This window comes from Schistocerca piceifrons, chromosome X (assembly GCF_021461385.2).
Source record: "Schistocerca piceifrons isolate TAMUIC-IGC-003096 chromosome X, iqSchPice1.1, whole genome shotgun sequence".
In the NCBI taxonomy this organism is placed as follows: Eukaryota; Metazoa; Arthropoda; class Insecta; order Orthoptera; family Acrididae; genus Schistocerca; species Schistocerca piceifrons.
Window position 1 is genome coordinate 112,174,263 of NC_060149.1, and position 22,092 is coordinate 112,196,354.

General features: G+C 42.6%; 1 protein-coding gene across 4 annotated transcripts in view; it reads right to left on the bottom strand.

The window, feature by feature from the left end:
• LOC124721418 overlaps positions 1 to 22,092 on the bottom strand; it is a 170,827-nt gene that overhangs the window by 114,969 nt on the left and 33,766 nt on the right. For all 4 annotated transcript variants that reach the window (XM_047246389.1, XM_047246391.1, XM_047246390.1 and 1 more), the window contains exon 2: positions 15,194 to 15,328. In XM_047246389.1, coding sequence (XP_047102345.1) covers positions 15,194 to 15,304 — 111 coding nt within the window. In that variant the 5' untranslated portion in view covers positions 15,305 to 15,328. The remainder of the gene's footprint in view (positions 1 to 15,193; positions 15,329 to 22,092) is intronic.

A 22,092-nucleotide genomic window follows, 5' to 3' on the forward strand; every position in this document is an offset into this window, starting at 1 on the left:
ATGGTTCAAATGGCTCTGAGCACTATTGGACTCAACTTCTGAGGTCATAAGTCCCCTAGAACTTAGAACTACTTAAACCTAACTAACCTAAGGACATCACACATATCCATGCCCGAGGCAGGATTCGAACCTGCGACGTAGCAACAGCGCGGTTGCAGACTGAAGTGCCTAGAACCGCTCGGCCACCGCGGCCGGCCTTGTTATGGAAAGTGGCATCACCTCTACATGGATAATTATTATACCAGTGTAGAACTTGCAGAGAAGTTACTTGAAAATTCGAGTTTGTAGAACGATACGGCAGAATAGAGGATATCCGGAAAAATTAAACGCGCAAAAGTCAATGTGTTTGAAGCTTGTCATCAGCGGAAAGGTGACAAGCGGCCGGTGACAAGCCAAGTAATCCGAATTAGCGCTGCCGGCGCCAAGCGAATAAATTTGGAAGAGACGTGCTGACGGCAAAGTGTTATCCCACGACCAGTCCAAAAATTTAAACTTTCCATTCACCTCCCCTTCCAGATACTGTGTATTTTCCTTATTCCATACCGCTTTACATTCTTACTCGTAAAGTTTATTACTAACCTTGTAATCAGACACTATTGTGTCTCCCTATTACTGGCGTTACCTTACACCTATCCGCATTTGCAAAGAACTGCTATGCATTACCCTTGAGCAGAAAGTACAGCCCACTCTTTCTATATTCCTTTACCATCGCCCAAGGATTAGACCTTCCTGCAGACAACACCATCGTCAGGAAACATAATAATGCTGTTATGTATCTGACAGTTTCTTTAAATCCCGTACCTTACTGGTCCCATTACTCTTCTTAGATGCACGCCCGAAACCTGTTTAACATTCTGCTTCTAGTATACAGGGGTTGGGCAAAAATATGAAAACACCGCGACGAATACATGCTTGAACAGAAATGCAGGTGCTGGCGAAGTCTGCAGGTTGCGCTGTTGTATTTGATCACGAACGGCACTTGTCCAATATCAATACTTTGCAAGTCTTAGTCGTTGTCAGTATTATTCTGAGTAGTTGTGAATGTGTTACGTCAGAGTTAAGTGAATTCGAACGCGGGAAAACTGTTGCTCTTGTGGTGGGTAGCCAAAGTGCTTGGCGTTTCCAGAGGCACTGTATCGAAGACAGAGAAAGCGGAAGAACATCACCCGCTAAATAACAACGTGAACGAAAGAATGTGTTTAGTGATCGTGACATACGGCCATTGAAGAGGGTTGTAACAAAAGGGAAAGACAGTTTCAAACGTCACTCTAGAACTGAATGCCGCACTCGCGAACCCTGACAGCACCAAAACCAGGAGGGAGCTCCACAAGCTGGGAACTGCAGGGCAAGCTGTAATTCCACACCCAGTCATCAATGATGCTTATGTCCCTGACAGGAAAACTTCCTGCCGAAGCCATAAAGGCTGGACTGTGGAGCAATGGAAGAATGTCACTTGGTCGGATGTGTCTTGTTTCATACTGTTCCTAACTCAAGTTTACGTCCCAGAGTGTAACATGGCGGGGGGTTCGGTGATGAGATGGGCAGTCATATCGCGGTATTCCCACGGTTACTCAGCAAGTTCGCATTACTACTAAGAACTATATGACTCTCTTGGCTGGTCAGGTCCTTCCCATGGTACAATGTGTGTTCACCGATGGTGATGCGGTGTTTCAAGACAACAGGACCCCTCTTGACACAGCTCGCAGCATTCAGGAATGGTTTTGGGAGCACAATGAAGAATTGTTACCCTTGCCACCAATCAGCAGATCTTAATATTATTGAACCTCTGTGATCTACTTTGGAGAGAAGGGTGCGTCATCGCTATCCACCTCCATCATCAGTACCTGAACTTGCCATTATTTTGCAGGAAGAGAGGTGTAAAATTTATTTTTAAGCCATACAGGACTTGCATTTATAAATTTCGAGGCCAGTGTATTCTATTTTGAATGCCAACAGTTTTCCTACGGGTTATTAGGTACGGTAATGTGGTGTGACTTTGTTGTTTCCATATTTTTGACTACACCTTTTAACTTATTAGCTTAGACTTGTCAGAAATTCAAATCAGTCATGTATTTGTGGAGAAATCCGTGTGATCCTATCATCATGAGTCGACAATGTGTACAGCGTAATGCCAATCAGATATCTAAACAGACGGAATCCAATTAGTTTCGTGGATTATTTGCACCATAAAAGATTAATTACGTCTAAAGAGTCATTTCACATCGCAAATTAATCTGTAAATACGGCTAAGTCCTGAATATTTATTATCATCATCATCATCATCATAAATACACGGATGTGAGTTAGTAATTCCTATCCACCATCTTTCACGTATTACAGTAACAGAAATTCTTCTATGGAATAGGAGGAGTTGTCAGGGAGAAACTTTTTCAGTTTGTTTTCAAATTTAACTTTGCTATCTATCAGACATTTTATATCACTGGTTAAGTTATCAAAAATTTCAGTTACGGCATTGTCCACCCTGTATTGTCCTGAAGACAACCTTAACGTGGACCAATGTGTGTCTTTTCCTTCTGCTGTTCTAATTATGTACAACGGTTTTTCCTTTTGAACTGCAGAAGATTGTTTATAACGAACCCCAGTAGGGTAAAATTACTGTGAAGCAGTGGTCAGAATGTCCAACTCTAACAGATGGGCGCAAGATGAGTGAGGGTGAGCATCACATAATATTCTTGCAGCATGTTTTTGCGTGATGAAGACTTACTTTGTTCAAGTTAAGTTATACCAGAACATTATTCCATATGACATTATTGAATGAAAATTTGCAAAATATGTCAACTTACTGATTTGTCTCTTCCCAAGATTTGCAATCATCGTAAGTGCAAATGTGGCTGAGCTATGTTGTTTTAGGAGTTCCAAAACGTGGTGTCTCCAGCTTAAATTCTCCATCAACATGAACACCTAAGAATTTTGAAGTTTCCAACCTATTTATTATTTTACCACCAGGTGTTACACTTATCACTGTTGTTGTACCCCTAGATTCGCGAACTTCAATACGTTGTGTTTTTGAAATTTAGTGAGAAACCATTCGCAGAAAGCTAGTCAAGGATACTTTTAAGAACACTGTTTACTGTTTCTTCCGTTGCTGTATGAATGTTTGGACTGATTACAATACTTGCGTCATCTGCGTAAAGAACTAATCCTGCTTATTGCGTATTAGACGGAAGATAGTTTACATGTATGAAGTACAATAGACCGAGCCTTGGGAAACAAAATGCGTGATTTGTCCCCATTCCGAATGATGTTCCCCGATTGTATTGGCTGAATTACGAAGTAAAACTTTCTGCATTCTTTAGGTTGGATATGACAGCTGATTGGCTATACCGTCAATCCCATAAAACTTCAGTTTATCTAGGAGAACATTGCGATTCACCGAGTAAAATGCCTTAGAGAGATCGTAAAAATGGTGAGTGAACATGTAAATAACATTCTCAGTACAGCAACTCTTCCTAAATCCAAATTGTAACTTGCTGAGGATATTGTTGCTCAGATGGGATACTATTCTGGAATACATCACCTTCTCAGAAATTTTGGAAAATGTCAGCAGTGGGACAGATCGGTAGCTATTGACACCTCTCCTATTACCCTTCTTAAAGAGGGGTTTAGTAACAGCGTATTTCGATCTCTCTGGAAAAAAAAGTCGTGAGTTAGTGATGCATTACATATTTAAGGTTATGATATGGGAATCAGTCTTTAGTATTCTGCTGGAAACACCATCAGAAACTAAGGGAACACAAAGTTTTCTTAACTTCACAATAAAAAATTAGTGATACTGCCATATGACTGAATTTATGAGAGTTTCTTTTTCAACATACTGCTGTTATTTTTCCTCTTTAACTATTTATCCCTATATTTTTTACTGTAATTAATAGTCATTTGTTAAATACATTTGCTGCATGTGGCTCATCATTTATACCGCTTCCATTCAATTCAACGGGTATGTTATCCTGCTCTCAGCCCAGTTGTCCTGTCTCTCGTTTCACTGCATCTCATATAGACGTGAGTCTGTCGACGGGCTTACTATTTTCTGGTAATGTCTATGTTCCTAGATTTGTTAATAACTCTTCTTAGTAATTTTGAGTAGTTTTTGTAGCGTGGAACTAGTGCAGCATCTCTAATTGTTCTGGTAATTTCCCTTTTCCTTTCGCAATATACTTTAATCCCTCTAATGATCCTTGGTATTTCACATGCCTGTTTAATATTCTTTCTGATTAGCGTATGTGGAAAGCTATTTTCAAATAACGATATTTATTTATCAAGGAGTAGATTAAGTTGTATGTTAGCATTTGGTTTATTAAAAATTTCATCTCAGTTCATCTCTTGTAAACTGTTCTTAAAACATTTGTTCTGGAGTCAATTACTCTGATTTCTACTGAGGAGTATCCATACTATAAAGCACTGTTATTTATCGTAACTAACTGTGCAGAGACAGCAATTGTTACTGTGTCAACAGTTATTTTCTTGCTTTGGGCTTCACTAAGGTTCAAATGGCTCTGAGCACTATGTGACTTAACATCTGAGGTCATCAGTCCCCTAGAACTTAGAACTACTTAAACCTAACTAACCTAAGGACATCACACATATCCATGCCCGAGGCAGGATTCGAACCTGCGTCCATAACGGTCGCACGGTTCCAGACTGAAGCGCCTAGAACCGCTCGGCTAGCAGGGCCGGCCTTCACCAAGGAAAACCATCAGTTAGGGTTCTACTGTCTTTATAAAACTGTGTTGGGAAGTTAGTTATCGAGATTAAATTTTAGGATCGAAACAAGATTTCCAGATTATTTTTCCAATCAGAATCCTTTATAAAATCTACATTTAAGTCACTACAGACTATTAATTGTTTGTTGCTGTGTGACAGATACCATGGTAAGGAATCCATGTTCCCCATAGATAGTTAAAAGTTTCCCAGTGGGGAACTATGTACAGTTAGAACTAGAAGTTAACTATTTTTTTAATATTAATTCAAAAGCATTCACTTCTATGTACTAATCACTACAAAATCTACTTGTGTCAATGTTTTTTAACTTGCGTTCTGTCTTAACATACGTAGAAACTTTTTTCTACATTAGTTTTTCAGGGGTAAGTTGCTGGAGTGCAGTCTTTCATTTGTAACTTACCTGTGCCTGTAATATTTGCTATATTTGTTGTGTGATTAAAATAATTCGTGTTTCACGCGACTAGTCTTTGCTGAACATGTGATGATTCTTTTGGGAGAAGCTTACTTTCCTACATAAGCGTCTTCGTAACTCAATGTAAAAGATACTCAAAGGTCTTTCAGGTCGGCACGACTTCTATGACGTTTGTCAATTAGTTGAGAGGTGCAGGCGCAATATAAGCTGATAAAGTAGGTCTTAAATGAGAAGTCGAGTCCCGGTGCGCCACACAACTGTAACTTTTCAAGAAGAAAAGAAGATTAGTATTTAACGCACCGCTGGCGACGAAGTCGTTACAGATTGAGCATTTACTCGTAGTAAACGGGGATGGGGAAGGTCAACCGCCGTGTCCTTCCATAGCGACCATGCCGTCATTTTCCATAAGCGATTTAGAGAACGGGGAGGGGAAAGTAACCTGGAAGGTCTAACGAAGGGTTGAACTCCGGTCCTTCCAATTGTGAATCCAGAATCTTACTGCTGCACCATCATGCTCAAGAAATACGAGACGGGGGCGAGGCTACAATTGGTCACCGGATTTGTCTTTTTTGAAATTCACCCTGAAGTGTATTTGTAGTTAGTTACGTGCTCCATACAGCATCTCCACGAGCTATGTGTACCTGAACATATTTTGAGTATGGGTACATACTGGCCATTTATAAGTTACTAAATAGCACACTGCCTTAAATTTAATGAGAATGAACGTATCCGTGTCTCATAGTACTCATGTAACAAGTGATATCGCACAATTAAGCAACTATGAAACCTAGGTTTATGACATTTTTCCGTTGATTTAAGGAACAGTAATAGCATCAAACTACATTTTAACACATTTCAGAGGGATCCACTGGACATGTCGCTGTTTTCAAAACTCTTGACTCTTGTTTGGAAAGAGTCAACTTCGAATCCTAGTTCTTTGATCGGAATTTCAGGTTTTCATGGGTTCCCATAATCATTTCGGGAGAATTCTCTGATGGCTCCATAGCTAAAATGGTTCCTTCGACAAAGCCGTTGCCGATTTTCCTGTCTCATCTTCCTGCAAAATTTATGGCCTAAGATTGAATGAAATTACAAATTCAGATTTCTAGGTGCTCCAGTATCATTCGGCCCTATGATTTTTTAAAATAATTTACCACTTCTGTCGCCTCTAGCTATAATTTGTATTATGAATAACGGGATTTTGCACTGTGGTTCGGAAACAACTTTTTTCACTATGTACAACCTCGTTGATAGCGCCCGTCACGCTTTTCGCCCATAGAGCTGTTATATACAGATAAGTTACAACGCTAGAAAATCGCAGCTACATGCAGGAAGAACTGCGGACGATCTACGCTTGGTACGGGACTTTGTGGTTTACTCAGTATAAACAAATTTAACATATTGCGCAGAAAGAGCCTGACTTATGATTACATACTGCATAGCAATTACTGAAAGCAGTCATATCCATAAAAATCTCGGAGTAAATGTACGGAAAGAGTTGAAGTGTAATGACCACAAACCGTATCGCAGGTAAGGTAGATGCCAGACATTCACTGGAACTGGAAGAATCGTCAAGAAATTTAGTTCAGCCACAAAAAGGTTAGTTTACAAAACCCTCGTTCGACCAACTCTTAAATACTGTTTGTCCGTCTGGGATCCGTACGAGATATGACCGCTGGAGGAAACACAGAATATCCTAAGCAAGAGCAGCGCATCTAGTTTACAGGTTAATTTAGTTCGCGAGAAGGCGTTGTGGAAATGCCCAGCCAATTCCTGTGACAGACTTTCCAAAAGATACGTCGAGCATCACGGTGTGGTTTAGGGTTTAAATTCAGAGTGCGTACGTTCCTAGAGGAGTCCACCGCTATTTTTGCTTCCTCTTACGAGTATCTCGTGGAAAGTCCACGAAGGTAAAATTAAAGACATTCGAGCAGACGCGGAGGCTTATCAGCAATCGTCGTTCCTTTGGAACATTCGCTACTGGATCAAGGAAGGAAAAGTGACAGTGGTACGCGAAGTGCCCCCCGCCACACACGGAAATATGGCTGCGGAGTACAGATGTAGCCTCTCCTTTCTCCAATGAGATTCAGACCGCCTTAATCTTGTGCAGTAGTTTTTGGAACACACTTTTCCCTCAGCTAGTAAATCCAGTCTATAGGGAAATCATACAGTAGTTCTACTGCGGGGTAATTGTTTCTTGAAATATTCTGGAGGGAGAAAAAACAACTGTTTGCAATACTTGTGTTGAACGTCAGACGAAAATTTCACATACCCGCATTGGAACTGATTTAGTGCAGATTTCACGAGTCCGGCTTCTACAGACTTTAAACGGAGCGTGTTCACACATGTAGGTACATTTCGAAATAAATAATAAAAGGTGCAGATCTTAGATGCTGTGCTACTGTCCGTGGAAGCTAATAAACAAGGTGAAGTCTTGGGACCTCAAGTCCAAATAAGCGTGTACGGCAACATACCGGCGTGTTTACGGCGGGTGCGATAGAGACGTGCTCAGTCGTTCACTTCTGCCTTGTTTACTCAGCGGGATCTTTTGATGTAGATTCCCAGAGCATCCTGGGGCACGACCCCGGCCGCTTCAGATGCCTGATAGTCGTCCTATCCGTTTCACTCCAATTTCCTCTAAAAATCTGTCTGCGACGGAACAATGAACACATCTCAGGCTGGAAGTAGTATTCTCTACTTCCCCATCTTCGCATAAAAGATATTCGCTCATTTCTTTTTTTAAAAAATCCGCGTTTGCAGCCCTTCTTACAACTCAACTTCCCACTTCACAACAGCGTTTGTTGGTGTAATGTAAAATTACACTGGCTCGGGTAAGAAGAAAGCACTATAAGCAAATGATCCGTTATGACAGTCGAGGTAGTCGAACTCACTTGACAACTTATCAGAACATGAGGATAAAAGCAGCTTTTCTTATCAATCTGTTCTAATAATGTAGTTAGATTTGTCTTATCACGATGTACGCATACAGTGACTTGATAATTCGTGCTCTGATTTTCCTCGTGCAACAAGCATTGAGTTATCCACTTTAACAGGAATTGAGGAATGTTACAGAAGGTGTTTTTTTTTTGTTTTTTTTTTACATGTCAATGTTTACATTTTCTATCAACAGGATCGCATCGGCAGTCAGTTACACTACATACAAAACCAAACAACATCTCCAGCATAAATTATTCTAGCTTTATAACTTAAAAAAAAAACTAAGTGTCAAAAGTAACAAGAATTCATGTCTGATCCTCCGATATATGGACTTGGGGGACAATGTGAGCAACCGTCTTCGGTCGTTTGCAGATATGACTGTCGTTTATCGCCTAATAAAGTCATCAGAAGATCAAAACAAACTGCAAAACGATTTAGAAAAAATATCTGAATGGCGCGAAAAGTGGCAGTTGACCCTAAATAACTAAAAGTGTGAGGTCATCCACATGAGTGCTGAAAAGAATTCGTTACACTTCGGTTACACGATAAATCAGTCTAATCTAAAAGCCGTAAATTCAACTAAATACCTAGGTATTACAATTACGAACAACTTAAATTGGAAGGAACACACAGAAAATGTTGTGGGGAAGGCTAACCAAAGATTACGTTTTACTGGCAGGACACTTAGAGAAAGTAACAGATCTACTAAGGAGACTGCCTACACTACGCTTGTCCGTCCTCTTTTAGAATACTTCTGCGCGGTGTGGGATCCATACCAGATAGGACTGACGGAGTACATCGAAAAAGTTCGAAGGAGGGCAGCACGTTTTGTATTATCGCGAAATATGGGAGAGAGTGTCACAGAAATGATGCAGGATTTGGGCTGGAAATCGTTAAAAGAAAAGGGTTTTTCGTTGCGACGTAACCTTCTCACGAAATTCCAATCACCAACTTTCTCCTCGGAATGCGAAAATATTTTGTTGACACCGACCTACATAGGGAGGAACGATCACCACGATAAACTAAGGGAAATCAGAGCTCGTACGGAAAGATATAGGTGTTCATTCTTTCCGCGCGCCATACGAAATTGGAATAATAGAGAAATGTGAAGGTGGTTCGATGAACCCTCTGCCAGGCACTTAAATGTGATTTGCAGAGTATCCACGTAGATGCAGATGTATGTCAAGTTCGTTATTTGTCATTATATGCGACCAAAATGGCAACTAATATGCGTTCGTAATTTCCCCCACCCACAGTATCTTTATTCTTGCCCACCTGCCAGCCAAAAATAAGGCCACTCAGATCCTATCATTGATGAGATCAGTCAGAAATAAAAGACGGAACAAGATGAATGTGAATGAAGCTTTAAGGAACTAATTTTGTACACACTTAATTATGAACCCCGCGTACACGGGCTGAATTAACAGAGCGTTCTGCTGGAAAAAAAAGATGCCTGTGGTGAAGATTTCAACCAAGAAAGTTTGTAGGTTGCCAGGAGTAGCACTGTAACACTGTCAACTTTGAACGATGTCGTATACATTCAGCAACCTGACTTTACTATCAGTGAAGGCTATGAAATTCTCAAATGGACTAGTACGGTAATTCCTATAAAATATACGCAGTCTGCTCAACCTTGCTGCGAGCTCGTAATTTGTCTAGACAATTATTTTATACATTAAAAAAAAGGAATCCGTTCTGTGCTGCGTTTTGTATTACATTTGCATATATAATTATTAACTACTAGGTCTACAATTTTGCTTCCACAGTTTTTTTCTCGAAGTTTGGGGCTTTATTGTGAAAACCTTACATAAAAAAATATGAGTCATAGTATTGCCCATCGCTGGCCACTACATTCTCCCATCTTTCGGAGAGCATACGAATCCCGTGGCGGAAGAACTAGGCGTCTTTTGTGGAGATCCATGAATCGATTCAATTTTGCACTTGTTTATATGATCGGAAGTACTGGTCAGCCAGACTGTATACCACTGATCGAAAAAGGTGGTAGTCAGAGAGAGAGCAACGTATGAAGAATACGGCGGTGGGGTAGGACTTCTCATTTCAACGTTTCCTTGCATATTTTGACGGGTTTTGAGACATGGGATCGAGCACTGACCTGCTGCAAAATTACCTTTACGTGTCTATCGCTGTATTGTGGCCGTTTGTGTTTCAGTGCTGGGCTCTAACGCATCAACTGCGCCACACAAACTTGCTTTGGGTCACATTCATCCCGCGGGCCGCGGGCTGGACACGCTTACTCTAAATTGAAATTATCCACCATCTTTATTTCTGAAAGTTGCCTTCGTTAGTTGAAAACATTTAAAGTCTGCCGCTAATGCTTCTAATCCCACTACTGTCCCACTTTCAAATAAATGAACCCTTCTCTCGCTTTTCCCTCGTCTTCTAATGCAGTTAATAACGGTCTGTTCTTAGTGCGACAGCGAGAGACTGCAGGAAATATTCGACTATGGTGTGCGATGTCAAGTCGATCACCTAGCTCTGTTAAATCTGCGGCACATTTCGGCCGCGAAACAGTCGCGTCGGTGTGGAGAACTCTTTAACACTTAGTTGTCCAGAACTTTCACGACGCTTTCTGCGTCAGATGCCCAGATTGATGCCCTGCACACTACAATGTGGTAGCCATTAGACCTTGTCTTTAAGCGGGGAATGTGTGGAGTACATTCTCTCTTGGCATACCGCGTATCTTAACTCGATCACGGATGTGATGCAATGGAAAACGACCAGAACTACTTGTGTGCTGAACAGCCGCGTATCCAATAACGTGCAATAAATGTGTATCGAAACATTTGTGCAATCGATTGCAATGTATTCCAACTATAGCTTTACGGTACAGAAAAGCTTCCGACGTACATGGCCTTTGACGAGGTACGGACATCCAACGTTTTGTCTACCAGCAGTACATACGTTATCCGATCACTTACAATAAATTCTAGTAACAGCATGTTTACGGCCGACGTGTTTCGATTTTGCCACGATATTTATTTCCAGCTATCGTACCCTTGGTCACAACCCATTAAATCAGTAGATTTCCCCATTCTCTGTATTCGTAACACCAGCCACACTGAAGTTTCTTTGTAAATTTGGTAGACAACTGCTTTACGATTCCGGACGAAACGAGTTTACTATTCCGAGTCACTATTTCCACAACGCGTTTCGAAGTGTAGATTAATGTGGATTACAATGACATGTTTATGTTGTGCTACGGTTCACATGGCTGGGAGCACTATGGGACTTAACATCTGAGGTCATCAGTCCCCTAGAACTTAGAACTACTTAAACCTAACTAACCTAAGGACATCACACACATCCATGCCTGAGGCAAGACTCTAACGTGCGCGGTTCCGGACTGAAGTGCCTAGAATCGCTCGGCCACAGTGGCCGGCTACTGCGAAGTGAGAGATCCGTAAACGGAACGCAAGAGTCATAACATGTGGTGCTGGTGTAGAAGAAGTAGGAGGTACGTACATCTGAAGGTCCCTTCCTTACACCTCACTGTTGCAAACGGGCGTTACACCACGACACAGACATCCATCTGAATACAGCGAACAGACACGTCAATGACCGGACGGAAAGTTCATAATTTTGTGAGGGGGGAAAAAATAATGCGTGGGGCACGAGGGAGATTCGTACACGGATCTACCCCTTCGCAAGACAACCCGTGACTACACAACAAAGACGCCGCAGCTCTTTACGTTCGCATCGTAAGCTTGGACCGTTCACTTTTTCTGTTTTGTCTCTTCTTCAGCATATCTTCTGCCTCTTTCCATGTTCGATTTGCGTTTAGCTTTCGACGGGCTATCCACTGGGCCATCTTACCACTAAACCGTGGGGGGGGGGATGGAGAGTTTACCTTGTGAGAGGTACTGTTGTGCTGTCGAAAGTTCCCTGGATCAATACCAGCCGTAACACGAAGTCTTCCAGAAAGTTCCCCCACACCACTACGCCAGCAGTAGAACATTGGCAGAATGGGACCCCTCTACAAATCACCATACTGACGATGGTTATTCAGGGTAGTCCAGAACCACGAATTCTTTGCCGAGAATGCGATACCATTCATCACAAGTCCATGCTTTCCGGTCTCGGCACCACTCCAGACGCTGCTGTTTGCTCGAAACAAATTCGCTAATGCTAACATCTTGGCTTCAGCCGTTTTATTCAATGATATACTATACTGCCTATTAGCGACATGATTATCTATGCCGGGACTCGAAGCCATATTTCCCGCTTATCGCGAGCGGTCGCCTTAACTACTCCGGCTGTCCTTGTGCGCCAGCAGTATAATTCAGCGAGCATAAAATGATCAATGTAAGGTACTATGTAATAAGGATGGAGGCAGCGTGATACACAGAATTTTGTGTTGGTCCGAGGGGCGTACAAAAATGGCTGAAGGGGTTAAGTCGACAGCTCGCGATAAGCCCGAAATCCGGGTTCGAGTCCCGATCGGGCACAAATTTTCAGATGTCACTAACAGGCAGTATGCCAACGCCTTATACAGCTGAAGCCAAGATATTCGCATTAGCAAATTTATTTCGAATAATTTCGTGCGGCTGTAGATCGACATTAAGGCCCGATTCTTTCAGGCATGCAAAGTAGGCTGTAGTTTGTGTTGTGTTAAAGACAGCCTACGCAGGAGACTGTCATTCTCTAGTCCAGCTGCTCTCAGTTTCCGACCAATGGCACAGGACGATACAGAACGATGCAGGGAGTCCATTACCTGTTCCCAGTTGGGCAGGCGTAGATGTGTATGGCTTGCGATGTGCATAATACTGAAATCTCCCTTATAGTCCTCAGACGCGATCGACCGGAACCTGGACGACGGGTACACCTATGGCTTCTCTCACGTTCGTATGAAGTCCATCATCGGGGCACTGTCACATCCGAATGCCCCACTGATCTGCATATTTCCCGATGTGACCAGCTGGCCAAATGGAGCCCCACAATATGGCCAATTTCAGACCCTGTCAGGTGCTCTTAACACTGTCCCACCGGAGTAGACAGCATTTCCGTAATCACTGAACTAAGCTGTTATATACCTTACCAGGCTGGTAATAAACACTACAGTGCTCTGGTGGCAGTTCTAGCTGTCACAGAGAATTGCAACTCTGATTCACATACCCCCGACGGCGTGTACGTGTACCAAGTTATATTGACATTCGACCATGTCTTCTGGTGCTTCCCTTTTCTGTCAGACGGCTTATTTTATACGAAGAAGCAGACCCCCTTATAAAATAGAACCAAATTTAGGCGAGTTTTCGTTTAGTATAAACATTCCAAATAGAATTCTAAAAAAAATGGTTCAAATGGCTCTAACAACTATGGGACTTAACATGTGAGGTCCTCAGTCCCCAAGACGTAGAACTTCTTAAGCCTAACTAACCTAAATATAGCACACACATCCATGCCCGAGGCAGAATTCGAACTTGCGACCGTAGCGGCAGCGCGGTACCGGACTGAAGCGCCTAGAACCGCTCGGCCACAACGGCCGGCAAAGAATTCTATTGCGCACTGAATTCTAATTTAGCCACTTTAATGAAATACATATAACACGACAGCTTTCCGAAAGCCGTATAAAAAAACTACACTACTGGCCATTAAAATTGCTACACCACGAAGATGACGTGATACAGACGCGAAATTTAACCGACAGGAAGAAGATGGTGTGATATGCAAATGATTAGCTTTTCAGAGCATTTACGCCGGTGGCGACACCTACAAGGTGCTGACATGAGGGAAGTTTCCAACCGATTTCTCATACACAGACAGCAGTTGACCGGCGTTGCCTGGTGAAACGTTGTTGTGATGCCTCATGTAAGGAGGAGAAATGCGTACCATCACGTTTCAGACTTTGATAAAGGTCGGATTGTAGCCTATCGCGATTGCGGTTTATCGTATCGCGACATTGTTGCTCGCGTTGGTCGAGATCCAATGACTGTAAGCAGAATATGGAATCGGTGGGTTTAGGAGAGTAATACGGAACACCGTGCTGGATCCCAACGGCCTCGTATCACTAGCAGTTGAGATGACAGGCATCTTATCCGCATGGCTGTAACGGATAGTACAGCCACGTCTCGATCCCTGAGTCAACAGATGGGGACGTTTGCGAGACAACAACCATCTGCACGAACAATTCGACGACGTTTGCAGCAGCATGGACTATCAGCTCGGAGACCATGGCTGCGGTTACCCTTGACGCTGCATCACAGACAGGAGCGCCTCGGATGGTGCACTCAACGACGAACCTGGGTGCACGAATGGCAAAATGTCATTTTTTCGGATGAATCCAGGTTCTGTTTACAGCCTCATGATGGTCGCATCCGTGTTTGGCGACATCGCGGTGAACGCACATTGGAAGCGCGTCTTCGTCATCACCATACTGGCGTATCACCCGGCGTGATGGTATGGTGTGCCATTGGTTACACGTCTGTCACCTCTTGTTCGTACTGACGGCATTTTTAACAGTGGACGTTACATTTCAGATGTGTTACGACCCGTGGCTCTACCCTTCATTCGGTCCCTGCGAAACCCTACGTTTCAGCAGGATAATGCACTACCGCATGTTGCAGGTCCTGTACGGGCCTTTCTGGATACTGGAAATGTTAGACTGCTGTCCTGGCCAGCACATTCTCCAGGTCTCTCACCAATTGGAAACGTCTGGTCAACGGTGGCCGAGCAACTGGCTCCTCGCAATACGCCAGTCACTACTCTTGATGAACTGTGGTATCGTGTTGAAGCTGCATGGGCAGCTGTACCTGTACACGCCGTCCACGCTCTGTTTGATTCAATGCCCAGGCGTATCAAGGCCTTTATTACGGGCAGAGGTGGTTGTTCTGGGTACTGATTTCTCAGGGTCTAAGAACCCAAATTGCTTGAAAATGTAATCACATGTCAGTTCTAGTATAATATATTTGTCCAATGAATACCCGTTTATCATCTGCATTTCTTCTTGGTGTAGCAATTTTAATGGCCACTAGTGTATTACGAAGAGGAAATTGATGCTTTACTTCAATGTCGCGCAACATACATCAACATGACAAATTTCGTTGACATATAGGCAACGTTTTTTCGAACGCAGAGGAGAGGACTCACCTGTCGGTCCCTGTCGGGCAGCGAGCAGTCGGAAGAGGCGCTGAGCCGGCGAGAGGTGTCCATGCCGCCCGCCACAGCCGAGGACCTGCGTTCGCTTCCCGTGGCCGGCATCTCGCGTCACGCTGCCGTCTGCCTCTGCAACACGCCGTCTTACAATAAAACACACTATCACAGAACAGTCAACTTACTCATAAAGTTGAATCGTGACCCAGTAGAAATTACGTCGACTTAGTGGCTTTATTATAGTCGCCATATTTCATTTCTCTGGAAATTTTAATTATACCGGGTGATCAAAAAGTCCGTATACATTTGAAAACTTAATAAACCACGGAATAATGTAGATAGAGAGGTAAAAATTGACACACATGTTTGGAATGACATGGGGTTTTATGAGAGAGAGAGAGAGAGAGAGAGAGAGAGAGAGAGAGAGAGAGGGGGGCGGGAAGTAGGAAAAAACACCCCATATTGCTAGACGCGTGAAAGATCTTTCGCGCGCGTCGTTTGGTCATGATCGTGTGCTCAGCCGCCACTTTCGTCATGCTTGGCCTCCCAGGTCCCCACACCTCAGTCCGTGCAATTATTGGCTTTGGGGTTACCTGAAGTCGCAAGTGTATCGTGATCCACCGACATCTCTAGGGATGCTGAAAGACAACATCCGACGCCAATGCCTCACCGTAACTCCGGACATGCTTTACAGTGCTATTCACAACATCATTCCTCGACCACAGCTATTGTTGAGGAATGATGGTGGACGCATTGAGCATTTCCTGTAAAGATAATCATCTTTGCTTTGTCTTACGTTGTTATGCTAATTATTGCTATTCTGATCAGATGAAGCGCCATCTGTCGGACATTTTTTGAACATTTGTATTTTTTTGGTTCTAATAAAACCCTGTGTCATTCCAAGCATGTGTGTAAATTTGTACCTCTCTATCTACATTATTCCGTGATTTATTCAGTTTTCAAATTTATACTGACTTTTTGAACACCCAGTATTTTATAGCATTCATCTTTTAACTATCAGAAATGGTTCACTTTGCGTCGTCGTCGTCATTCCGAAGACAGGTTTGATGCAGCCCTCCATAACAGTCTATTCTGTGCAAGCGACCTACATGAACACCCTCTAAATGAAGGATGCTACCTGCTTCCATTTAACCTGCTCACTGTAATCTAGTATTAGTTTCTCTCTTCGATTCGCGTGCTCGCTCTTTCTTCTATTACCAAATTGAGATTCCTCTATGTCTTAAGACATGTCCACAAAATCTCCTTTTCCACAATTCGATTCGGTGTCTGTTCTTTAATAACTATCTACCCAAGTAAGCTTCAGCACTCTTCTGTAGCACCATGTTTCAAAATCTTCAATTCTCTTGTTCTCTAGCCTGTTTATCGTCCATGCTTGACTTTCGCTCAATGTGAAACTGCACAGATACCTTCATAGAAGCATTCCTAATATTTCAGTTTATATCGGATGTTAACAAATTGTTCTATTCTCAGAAGCGCTATTCTTGCTACTCCCAATGTGCATTTTATATCCTCTCTATGGTCCGCCCCCGGTAGCTGAGTGGCTTAGCCGGCACGGTAGCTCAGCGTGTACGGTCAGAGAGCTGGTTGGCCTCTGTAATAAAAAACTGAGTGAAAGGATCAACAACGAACTTTAACGGATGTCATGTGACGTCTGCAACGACCAAACAACGATCAACAACGAACAAACTGAAAAAAAAAAAAAAAAAAAAAAAAAAAAAAAAAAGTGGTCAGCGCGACATAATGTCGATCCTAAGGGCCCGGGTTCGATTCCCGGCTGGGTCGGAGATTTTCTCCGCTCAGGGACTGGGTGTTGTGTTTTCCTAATCATCATCATTTCATCCCCATCGACGCATCATCATTTCATCCCCATCGACGCGCAAGTCGCCGAAGTGGCGTCAAATCGAAAGACTTGCACCCGGCGAACGGTCTACCCGAAGGGAGGCCCTAGTCACACGACATTTTTTATCCTCTCTACTTCTCCCAAATGCTGTCCAAGTAACAAAGCTCATCGCTGCTTTTAATGTAGCACTTCCTAATTTGATTCAGTCAGCATCACCTGAATTAATTTAACTACGTGACATACCCTTATTTTTCTTCTGTCGGTGTTTTTGAAGATACTATCCAGTCCGTTCAACAGAATTTCCTAGTCCTTTGCCGTCACAAACTGGGTTACTATGTGATTGGGAAACCGGTAGGTTTTCTTTTCTTTTGCATGAACTTCAATTCTCTTCCCGAATTTCTCCTTGTTTTCTTCACTGCATGTACAGATTGAGTGAGATCGGGGATCGGTCATATTGCTGTCTCACTTTCTTCTCAGTTATTGCTTCCCTCCATTGTTCTGCAATTCTTAAAGCAAAGACTGGCTTCTATACAAGTTTTAGATAACCTTCCGTTCTATGAAACTGTAACTGTAGCTGGGATAAAATACAAGAGTTTGTTCCAGTTACCATTATCAAAAGCAAATGTAGGGGTACTCCTGATATTTGGCTTGTCAGTTCAGTTGCTTTCGGTTCTGGTTCCGTTTGCAGTAATGTCCAGTTTCGTGCAGTGTCAGTCGTCTGGGAATCACCGCAGTGCTTGGCAGAGGGTACTTTCTATGGCATCCTTTTTCTGCGTTTCATTCATGGATCGATCATGGAAAGAACTTCTTGGGCGAACTACTACTTGCGTCATTTTATCTGAGCGAAATCTGTGAGATGGATACGTAGGGGCCTCAGGAACATTCGTCTTTTCTGCCGTGAAAGGCGATCCTTGAAATATTCTAAAAGCGAGATGGGCAGCGTGCTACTTCCAGTATCTGATGTTTAACGTTGTCAAGAGATCTGTTGTACTGTCTTACCAGTCTTACAATTCTGTGACACTCCACACCGCCCTTCTTTTGGGTATACTCCTTGTCTCCTTGCTAGTCAGATATGAAATGTATCCTCGCAGTTGAGCAGTGTTGAAGTATGGACCATGTAAGATTTTTGTCAACAACAGCTTTTTTAAGCAAACAGAAGTTTCTCACTGTCCTACCGCTGAATCGCAGCCTGTTGAGTTCCTTAATACTTCGCTTAGACAATTAAAAGCGCGCTCTAAAGCGTGGAAGATTCTAGAGCTGAAATGTGTCGGGAACTGAAGCTTAGGAAAATCGCAAGTAAGTCATTGGAGAATACTCTCCAACTTGACGTGATAACATTATCTAAACTGCAAAAACTAAATCGACCTTTCAGTTCTGCCAGTATTTTTCAGTTTGAAAAATGATGATGGTTTCACCTTTCACCTTAGTCTATATTCCACGAAGATTGTAATTCACGCCATAACTAACGAGAAGATGAGTCTTATGTAGAGAAAGGTCTTATCTAAGTAACGTTTGAGACGATTAAAGCGATGGAAGTCTAAAAGAAGTCGTTAGCTTTAGTATACTTTCCACTCGTCTTAACTTCAAAGCTCCTCTTCGGATACACCGAGCGAGGTGGCGCAGTGGTTAGCACACTGGACTCTCATTCGGGAGGACAACGGTTCAATCCCACGTCCGGCCATCCTGATTTAGGTTTTCCATGATTTCCCTAAATCGCTCCAGGCAAATGCCGGGATGGTTCCTTTGAAAGGGCACGGCCGACTTCCTTTCCCATCCTTCCCTAATCCGATGAGACCGATGACCTCGCTGTTTGGTCTCTTCCCCCAAAACAACCCAACCCAACTCTTCGGACACGAAGTCCGAAATTAACGCGAGAGGGAGAAGTACAGCGAAGGGCGTTGACTGTAACGACATTGTTTCATTATACTGTTATACTTGGTAATTTCAAACGATCGAGCTTGGTAACAAATAGATTTTCTCCTCTTATGAAAGAAAATTACGTTTTGGACTCCAAAACCAAAGAAAAACAAAAAAGGAGACATTCTCCTTCCACCGTGGCGGCAGTTACTGGAAAATTTTCTAGACCTCCATGTGTGAAATGCGGCAATTTATTGACGTGAGTGACTGATAAAAGGGAAAGAGCTGGAAGCATTGTTAGTGTGGTATACCGTGAGAGTATCACTAACATGCAGGGTGAAGCAGAGCTTCACCGACATACTTTCAAAGGTTGTTCAGGGATACTTCGAGTATTCTGGTTTCATATACCCACAGTTTCCGACGGCACATTACAGAGGTAATATATTTCGTTTGGATTGCCACCAATTAGCTTTGTATTTGTAATGCACTGAAAATAGTGCAGAACAGTACAAACATCTACGGTAAGCGCAGTGTCTCTGGTTTCTGTTCGATCGCGGTGCCTGCCGTTGATAACAGTAATATGCTATCAAGTTTGCATTCAGTACTGCTCGGCTCTGTCAAGGGTTTTGTTTTCCGGAAGTGTTAGTTGTGCGTTAACAGTGATACACAGCCGTATTAGTCTACCACAATATTATTGCACTTGCACTATGGAGTGAGAGCGCTTCGGTCAACTTACCGTGAATTTATCGTCTTTCGGGACGTGCCCATACAGCTATCTTAAGAGTGTAAGATACGAATGTAACACAACAATACCCAGTCCCCAAGCGGAGAAAATCTCAGATCCGGTCACGAAACGCAGCAGGGCCCCTTCGTTTAGGAATCTACATTGTGGGTCTTAGAATTAGTCTTTAGTATATGCACAACTGACCTGAAAATACTGACAGTGCGATGTCTTTTTCCTTAGTCACCACTATATTTATTTGCTGTAATGTCAGCGCGTGTTCGGCCACGGGAGACCTAGTGCAATAATAGCGTTGGCGGTTAGTACTATGGGTAGATTTACTGATGAAGAGATGGCCAATATGCACCAATGGGTTCACTGAATACAATGGAAGAACACTGAGCTGACCCCGCACCGATAGGAACCACATCACAGCACTTTTGCAACCGAGGGTTGTGGTTTTACTCCGTGTTGTGTGTGATGCACGTTTTCTTTTTTTTTCATTGAATATTACAGGTTTCATAAATTACAGAAACAAGGGTGACTGCGGTAACAAGCCGAATAATCACAATTACACTATTTTGGTACAAGTGACCCACGGTCTCTGGCAGCTCGCTGTAGAGTAATACTCAGAAGGTATCCCTGTAGAACCTCTGAATGATGAGGAGTTCTGCTTCATCCTGTATATTAAACATTTAGATACGAAGGGAAATAAGTGTTAGGGGTTAAAATTTTAATTAATAAGAGAGGTTAAACACTATATCGTGCGTCGCACACGAACGGAAATGAGTTCATTGGTTCAAGATAGAGAAAACACCAAGCTCATCGAAACATGGAAGACAAAAACAAAACGCAGGCGATGTTGAAAGTTTGAAACCCTAGTGCACAGCCAACATACTCTTAACACCATTCAGCGCTTGCTCTGTTGCGTTACCCCAGGACCCGTAACGAGATTTATTGGTTCCCCTGCGGAACATCCAATTTAGTTCTCAGTGACGCTTCCATGGCAGGAATGAAATGTAGTCGTAGGCAGCCAGCTTTTACATTACCTAACAGATTTCGCCTTAGTGTCGTGTAGTTATTTGGCTATTAAGAAGGCTCGAAAGACAATGCAGTTTACTATCGAAAACAAAACAAAAACCAATGATATTTTATATATGTTGCATCTTATTAACTCCGCGGCCGCTAATGATAGTTGGTGAATAATGCAACTCGTCTCAAATGCGTTTTAATTTTTTTTTTAAATGGTATAACTGGTTTCGGGCTACCATGCCCGTCTTCAGATGGCTAATATTTTTCGTTACACAGATGTTTTGATCAACAGCATGTCGTCTGTTCCACAATACGTTCCAGTAGATGGCGATTTGTTTCGTTGAGGTGTTTTGATCAACAGCATGTCGTCTGCTCCACAATAAGTTCCAGTAGATGGCGATTTGTTTCGTTGAGGTCCATGTTGCTTTCTAGCTCGATGTGTATGTTCTTGAATTCCACACAGCACACATACTGTAAATGTCACAGGAATTTTTTTTACACTACATATGCTGTTGATCAAAACACCTGTGTAATGAAAAATATTACTCATCTGAAGATGGGTATGGTAGCTCGAAATGGGCTAGGACACTAAAAACATTTAAAAAGTATTTGTGGCTGGTTGCACCCTTCACCAAATAAAAACCGCTTGCGAAGCGTTCTATATAGCTGGTACTTCATACGCTCTTATGACTACGAAGAAACAACGCACATTTTATGACTGTACAACCAATAAGGGAACGCCTTGCTCCAGAAAAGTACGCTGAAATTTTGTGTTAGTGTGTCTAGCTGCATTAAAATAAACCATACATCCAATACTTGCTAATGTTTCAAGGCGTTATCAGTGTGACAAAAGGGTGTCATACAGAATTTTTTTCTCTCAAATGGCTCGGGATCAAACATTCACTTCACTATGATAAGTCTGCGTCTGAAAGGGTGAGGGATCAGAGACATTATATAATGCATTAGACGTCATCTAAATAAATGCGTGTATAAAGAGAGGCGTGTTGTAATGTAACGTCCCGACGACGTCAAGATCGCTTTGAACCTCACTGCTGCCTATTACGAGTGTTCTGTCCTAACCAGTGTGCCACCAGGCGTAGCTTCAGCAGTTTTGTTTCGTGAGCATTTCTAACTCTTTGTATGTTATTTGTTAAGTTCGCTGTCACGAGGACAGATGATATTCAGTGCACACTAAACTGATTCTGATATAGTTCAGTGTACAACAGTTTGGAGTTGGGACACAGAATCCATTGAAATCGTTTCAGACAGCGAAGAAGTGACGATTCAAGCTGAATTACGAGAAGAGGTAGTCAAATGGGCTTGTGTATTATCAACTGATAGGAACTAGAGAAGATCTTACTCTATTTCTTGCTCTTATATTTCAATGACTGAAATACCAAGGCACAGTCGCGGAGATTTGTGAGT